General features: G+C 57.1%; 1 protein-coding gene across 1 annotated transcript; it reads right to left on the bottom strand.

Annotated features, from left to right (window-relative positions):
- Window positions 1-1,005: 1,005 nt before the first annotated feature.
- On the bottom strand, window positions 1,006-7,129 carry LOC104615876 (the record flags this gene model as incomplete). Its single annotated transcript, XM_010283735.1, has 4 exons — window positions 1,006-1,158; window positions 1,455-1,592; window positions 3,296-3,562; window positions 6,159-7,129. Coding segments are annotated over 4 exons (1,529 nt in total), but the record flags the coding sequence as incomplete, so codon positions are not given.
- Between the last annotated feature and the right edge of the window lie 140 nt (window positions 7,130-7,269).

Genomic DNA, 7,269 nt, shown 5'->3' with positions numbered 1-7,269 from the left:
GTCTCCAGGCAAATCTTTTCAGAGGTTAAGGGATGGTTCTTGCTGAGCCCTGGTTACCACACAGTGCACTCTGTAGAAACTGCTGGAGAGGCAGCAACTGCCTCTTCCATCTTTTAGTGCTGGGCTCCTGAAAGAGGAGCTCGAAGACCCTGCCGCAGCCTGGACGGCAGGAAGAGCCAAGCCTGGCGCTCACAGGAGCGTGGCACTGTCTGGATCTGGGGCCAGCGCAGAGCCTGTCCCTGCTCCTTCCTTCAGAAGTGGCAGGAGAGCAGCTCAGTGTGCAGATGCTAGTGTTGACTTTTTGTTTTGTTGTCCTAACAACACTTCTCAAAATAATCAGCCTCTCTCATGAATAAAGTAAATTGACCATCTTGATCTTCCCATTTTGTAGCTCAGTTGGTCTTACTGACATAGAAGAGAGATTAGATTTAATTTCCTCTTTTCACCTTCTCCCCACTTCCTCTTTTGCACTCTTAAGTTACCACCTTAGAGGGTTTTGAAGTTTGCAGAAAATGGAGGCTGTAGTCCTGAAATAATACATCATGCCAGCAGGGGCTGCTTTTGCTAATTATTAGTGTGTAATTGCTGTTGCCAGTGCTCAAATTAATCTTATTGGTAATGCTCCTGGCTTTGCATTTGTCTTGTGTAGTTGCACCCTTTAGTATTACCTTTCCCCCTGGTGCTTTAAAGGCTGAGGATGCCCAGAGCCAGGCAGGTTGTAGTTTCCAGCAGTGACAAGGATCAGAACAGGCATGTTCTTGCATCAGGGGAGAACCAGAGGGTAGGAGCTAGAGATCCCGCTCCCTCGTGACTGGACTACTTTCCTAGTGCTTTCTCCTAACTCATGATACTGAAATAAAACCATGCCTTACACTAGGATTTTAAACCTTTTATTTTATACATAAAAATGAGGAATGGGCGTGTCCCCATCTTAAGGGCACTGCTTCCAGCTTTGCATGGGTTTAAGGAATGTTCATAGTGGTGGAGGAGACGCAGCAGCCAGGGCTAGGGGGAAGGGGCCTTAACAACCAGGCTGTTGTGGCAGGCCACCGCGATGCCCCCGATGAGGTTCAGGAACTCCTGGAAGTCTAGCTGGCCATCACTATTCAAATCGAGTTTCTTCATCATCCTGTCCACAACACCCGGGTCCTTCTGATTCTGCAAAAGGCCAAAGAGACGGGAATTGATCTCTGCCTCGAGGCGAAGGTGCCCCTCGCTGAAACCCCTGCCCCAGGTACGGAGCTGCAGCTGTCGAATTCCTCACCACCGGAGAGGGATTAGCAGGAGGAGGCAGAATTCAGTCAGGTCAACTCTCGTCAGGCCACGCTCTCGCTTCTGGCGAGAGCGAGCTCTTCTCATTGCCCACCCCCTGGTGCTTGTGGGGTCAGAGGCTTTAACTGCTGTCCTGGGGGCTGAAGTGCCTGCCACGGGAGCCTCTCCCGGATTTTGCTCACCTTTGTGAAGGCAGCCAGTTCGGTGTTCATGAAGGCCAGGAACTCCCTCTTGGAGAGCGTGCAGCTGTCCCCTTCCCGCCCGGCGTAGCGCTGGAAGACAGCCAGCAGGGACTCGATGCAGCGTTCCGTCTCCGTGGGCTGCGGGAGCAAAAGCAGGTTCAGGCGGGCGTTGCAGGGAGCTCTGGCCTCGCGGAAGAGCAACCTGACTCTTTCTGGAGGAGGGCTGGGCTGAGGGGGGGCCTCCTGCAATTGCTTTCAGTGCCGAGTCTCCTATGCCCAACCTGTCCAGCTGCATTTTTCTTTGGTATTAATTTCTCTGGTGCCTTGGCACAGCGCTGTGGTGCGGGAAGGACCCAGAGAGCTGGGGAGTGGTTCATGGAAAAATCCCTTGGGGAGATGTGAGTTCCCACCGGAGGAGTGTCCTGGACTGGGAACAGCTTGCGCTGCAACCACAGTGACGTGCTAGTTTTTTTCCATGCTCTCCAGAATGGCTTGGCTGGAGCTGCTTTTCTGGGAAGATAAGCCTGTCTCCCCCTTTCCCTCCCCCTGCCCTGTCTGGACAGAGGAGAAACTCTGCGTCATGAGAGAAAAATGCGAGTGGAATTGGCTCCCCAAACTCCTGCCTCCGGGCAGGGACGAGCTGGGCTGGCCTGTGTGCTTCCCCCGTGGGGATAGACAGGGCAAGGGCAGGGAGAGGGGGGAGGATGTGGGGCTTTTCCCCCTTCCCCATGGCTCCTGGCTTAGGGGAAGGGCAATGTGGGGAGAGCTGGGAGGAGTCTGCCCTTCCCTGCCTACACACAGCACCCGCGGGACTCCCTGCCGCATCCTGCCCTGCCTGTGGCTGGATTCAGCCTTTTTTGGTTAATGTGAGAGGAGCCGAGTTGTTTCCGCCCTCAGCCGCAAGTTTTCTGCTCTTGGCTCCTCGGCACCTCTAGCCTGGTACTGGGGGTGGAGAGGACAGTGGAGGTAGCGCTGCAGCCCCGAGTTTGGTGACGGGCAGCAGAAGCATCAGTAGGAAAAAGGAAGAGAGGGGAGGGGGTGGTGGGGAACACCACACCTGCCCCCCCTTAGTCCCCGCCATTTGCAGGGACCCTCTGCGCTCCCTCTCTGGCTCTACACCCTCGTGCTGTGCCCAGGCTCCCTCCCCAGCAGAGTTGTAGCTCAGCCCTTGGCACCGTCTCCTCTTTCCCGTGCCAAAGTGTGTCTCGCCTTCGGCTCTGGGGCCGCTTGCGGGAAAAGCTCCTCCACCATTGCCCTCTCGGAGCCGCCTCTCCCCACCCGTCCCAGGGTCCCGGCTCACTCACCATGGCTGGGCTGCGAGAGGGGGCTCTGTCCTTGGCACGGCCGCGGTGCGATGTGGCAAAGCAGGAGCCGGGGCGGTTATGGACCACCGCCCTTCCCGGTGCAGCCAGCGCCCAGCCCTGACTCAGCCCCTTGGGCAAGCGTCAGCTCTAACGGCAGATCTGGACGTGCCTGCGGTCCCCAGCTCAGGCTCGGGAATGTGCCGGGCCCCTCCTCTAGCCTTTCCGTCCCTCTCCCTCCCGAGTTTTATTCTTTGCAGTTACACTTCCATTTCCTCCTCCTCGCCTGTTTTCTCCCCTCGGTCCTTTGCCACTCGTCCCCTTATGGCTCCCTTCATTTCTTCCCCAGGGTCAGGGCTAAGCACCCCCAGAGCTGCCGCTCCTCAGTGTTTCCTCTTGCTATGGGGAGATTTGGCCTTCCCCGGCTTTTCTAACGAGGCCGGCAAAGGCAGATCAGGTGTAGGTGAGCCGGCAGCGATCTCCTGCCGACCCGCCCACCCCTGGGGGCTGCCTGTCCTCTTCCACCCTGCCCCGCCTCACCTGCTGAGCGTTGCTGGCAACACCTCGCAGCCCCCTCACGTTGTAAAAAGAGGGGGAAGGCAGCCCCGTGGGGTTGGGTTGCTGTGCTGGGAGCTGGCTGCAGTCGGGGTTTGGGCCCAGCGGTGCTGGTTTGAGGTCGGAAGGCAGCCCCGTGGGGTTGGGTTGCTGTGCTGGGAGCTGGCTGCAGTCGGGATTTGGCCCCAGCGGTGCTGGTTTGAGCTCCTCACTGGGGCTGGCCGCCCCGGTGCCGCTGCCGAGTGAGAGTCCCTGGAGGGCTGAACACAGGGAGACACCCAAAAGGCACCCGGAAAGGCCAGTGATGTGCCCAAATAGCTCAGAGGAGGGAGGGTGGGGGCTGTGGGGTTCTGCCGCTCCGAAACCAGCGCGTGGGGCTGCGATTCCCGGCCGCTCCCCATCCACCGGGAGCCAGGGAAGCTGCTCGGAGACCTGGTGTTTACCCATGTTTGCACAAGCCATCCCGTGGTTATGGCACCCGTCTCCACGCCTTTGCGAAATCGCCCGCCCAGGGCCGGATTTCCCTGTGCCTCGAGCCCCGGGCGGTGCTGCGTTGCCCCAAAAGCTTTGGGGGGAGTCTGGAGTGGGGACGTCGGGGTCACGCAGGCTGCGGGAGCCGGGATGTGCTCTGGGATCTGGGACAGCTTCCAGGGATGAGGCTCTTCGGGAAATCCTGCTGGAAACGCTGAGTCAGCCGTAGAGCAGGAGAAGGGGAAGCCGTAAATCGGGGGGGCAACTGTCCCCAATATATTTTCCTTTCCTGCCCCGAAACTCTCCTTTTTCCCTATGTGTTAGGGAAAAAGTACTGCCCTCCCTCCAGCCCCTCCCGAACTGGAAACAGCTGAGTCCACATAAATCAAAAGGATTTTCCAAACCTGGGAGCTGAGGGCAGGAAACCTGCTGCTCTTCTTGCATTTTGCGTTGCCACCCGCATTTTTGCAAACCCCTCTTTGTGCTGCCTTAAGAGTAAAATGGGAGCTGGTCAGAGGGGCAAGTGTTATTTCCCCCTTTGCAAGAGCAAATCCCGGAGGAGGTCGTGGCTCGGCCCCGTCCTGGCTGCAGTGGGCGATTTCAGGAGGTTTTGGTTTCTTGCTGCTGCGTGTGTTTGCAGTCAAGGCTTTGGCCCTCTTGGCAGACGGACCATCTGTGCCGCCGTCCGTTTGCCACCGAGACGTGCGGCTGCCACGTGCACGAAGGGGGCATCGCCGAGAGCATCGCCCCGTGCCTGCCCCGGCTGGGACGGACCCTTCCGAGTCCCTCTGGCACCAGGTTCAAACCATCACGGGATGGTGGCCGGGGGCGAGGTGAGCGAGAAGCCCTGGGCGCCGCGTCCTGAGGCTACATCAGGCTGTGGTGGACCTGAGATGCCCTTGTTCCTCCTGGCCGGCCCCGCTTCTGGCCAGTGGGCTACGGTTGCGTTTTGAGAGCAAGACACAGATGGTGCTGGGGTTGTCCTCGCTTCTCTCTCTGGCTTCTTGCGGAATTGCAGCTCCATCTGCTGCTGAGGGAATTGGTTCTCTCTCGCTCAAGGGGAAGAAAAGTGAAATAAAATCTGGTTTTCTCCAGGGAGGGTCATGGACGTCTCAATCTCCAGCCTTGTGCACCACAAGAGAGATCGAGCACGTTTTTTTGGGCTGTGTTGCTGCCTCTCTCCTGCCCAAGGATCCAGGAGTGGTCCCAGGTACGGGGCAGACGGATGCGTGTGGCTATGAAAATGTGTGTCTGGGTGGCACAGGCACATCTGCGTGTCCCCACGCGGGCGTGCGACCACAGCGCGCGTGGGCTGCGAGGGGAGCTCCTGAAATCATGTACATCAGTAGTGGGGGCCAGAGTTGGAGACGTATGTGAACTCCGAGACATGTAGTAGGGGGCATTTGGTGGGATTTTCAGCCAGCGTCTGTCTGGATTAAGTGCCTGGGATTAGGAGGAATGTGTGACCTGAACTGGGAGACCCCTGACCTGGCTGAGGCCCTTGTAGAAATTAGGTGCAATGATGAAGGATGGCAGCAATCAGTGCGGTCATCAGCTATTTATTCTGATTTTTCATGCAATACATCAGTGTGAAGAAGAGAGACCCCCCCCCGCCCGCCACCATTACCCTGTAGTAACCACAGCACAAACTCAACTGCTTCAAAGGCTCCGTGAGGCTGGAGCTGGGATTCTGCTCAGCTCTTAGGGGAGCAGAAGGGTGTAACCAAGAGCACTGATTCTACAACAGTGGTTTTTTTTTTTCCCCAGCCTCGAGGATTTTCAGGCTTCAGAATGATTGAGCTACTGGAATTTAAAAATTTTTTTTTTTTTTGCATTGCACAGCAGAAGCTAACAGGAGAGCCAGTCACAGGCCCAGGGAGACGTGAGTGCAGTGAGATGCAGAGCAAGTCATGCCACAGGGTAGAAGAGTTGACAGGGACATAAAGGACAGAGAGACCCAAGGAATCCAATTAGAGCAGAAAAGTGGCTAAATACTGCATTAAGTGGATAGACATAATGCAGGAAGGCAGAAGCTGCAGACCCTGGGGTAACTATCTGCTGAGGATTTCTTAGATGGAAAAACCCCAAACCCACTGGACACCCTCACAGAGCACCCCGTTAATCCTTGTGTGCCGAACACTTCTGTGCCACCTCACGGTAACGTCCTAAGCTGAAAGCAGAGAGCAGAAGTGATCCTCAAGGAGACTTGGAGAAGCCCCACCAGCTCCAGGGAGAGGACTTCTCCTTAAGATGCCTTGGCTTCATCCCTGGCAGGACAGCCCGGTGCCTCCTGCGGGACCGGGTGACCGGGTGGGCCCTGGCTCTGCTTGGTGCAAAGACGTGGTTCCTCCTCCCGTTGGGGCTGGGCATCGCTCACTTGCTGGGGGCTCCTCTTGCTCTTCTTCTCCCATGGCTGGTGGGTCTTTGGCGGGAGAAGCTCTGCGTCCTCGTGGCAGCAGCTGGCTTCATCTCTCTGGGGCGGCTGGCGACGGCTCTCTTTGGTGGCTTGCTGGCCTGGCTCGCAAGCTTCCTGTGGCTCCAGAGCCCGGGGCAGAGGTGGGCAGCTCGTGGCCTCCCTGTCCTCACACTCCCTCACCTGGCATCTGGATTCAGGCTCCCACGGTACCTTCTCCCTGGAAGATTTTGATCCATCTCCTTTGGGGTGATGCTCCTTCTCTTCCACGTCAGGCATCCTGGGGCACTGGCCGTCCCTCCTGTCCTCCTTGGTCTTTGCCTGGAGAGGATGACCCTTAACACCACATGGCTTGGAGGTGGAAGCCAGGTGAGCCCCTTCCTTCACTGTTTCAGAACTTTTCTGTGGCTCATTGAGATCCCCTGTGTTTTCCTGGGAGGTAGAAGGTGGTGTACCCCCTTGCCGCAGTGGTTTGGGCTCCCCTGTTTCTCGCTCATCCCTTTGGGGTTGTGGCTCTGGGTGGTTGCTCCTGTCACACGGGACTACTGGCGGCTGGGGTGACACGTAGCACTTCTTCACGTAGACAGGCTGCCCCAGGTCATGGGGCTGGTGGCAGACGATCTCATAGGTGGTAGCGTCAGGATCGTTCAAATTCTGGATCACGTGGATCAAGTACGCAATGGTCTCGGGCTTGCAGGACTCAGGGATGACCCGCACCTCTAGCTGTTCATTAGGCTCAGCGGGGATATAGCGGACTCTCAAGTCGGTGACGGATGCCGATTCTCCCGGGAGGCAAAGGTCTCTGTTATCCACCTCCACGGTTTGGTAGAGGTTCCTCTCCTGCCTTAGGCCTCCATCCTCATGTGTCCGGCATATGTTTGGCTCATGTACTTCTTTCTTACGTAAAACTCTGTAGCTTCTACAAGCTTGGTCTTCTGAGGGATAACAGGGGGTTCTCTCACAAGGCTCATGCCGTAATTCATTTACCTGATGGTGGTGAGAAATAACTCTCTCCTGTTTGTCCTCAAGTATCTGAAGGCAGCTTCTCTCGCGTGTGTCTCTCTGGTTGTTGGTG

Source organism: Phaethon lepturus, unplaced genomic scaffold, assembly GCF_000687285.1.
Source record: "Phaethon lepturus isolate BGI_N335 unplaced genomic scaffold, ASM68728v1 scaffold20143, whole genome shotgun sequence".
Taxonomy (NCBI): domain Eukaryota; kingdom Metazoa; phylum Chordata; class Aves; order Phaethontiformes; family Phaethontidae; genus Phaethon; species Phaethon lepturus.
This window is presented reverse-complemented; position numbering and strand designations above follow the sequence as displayed.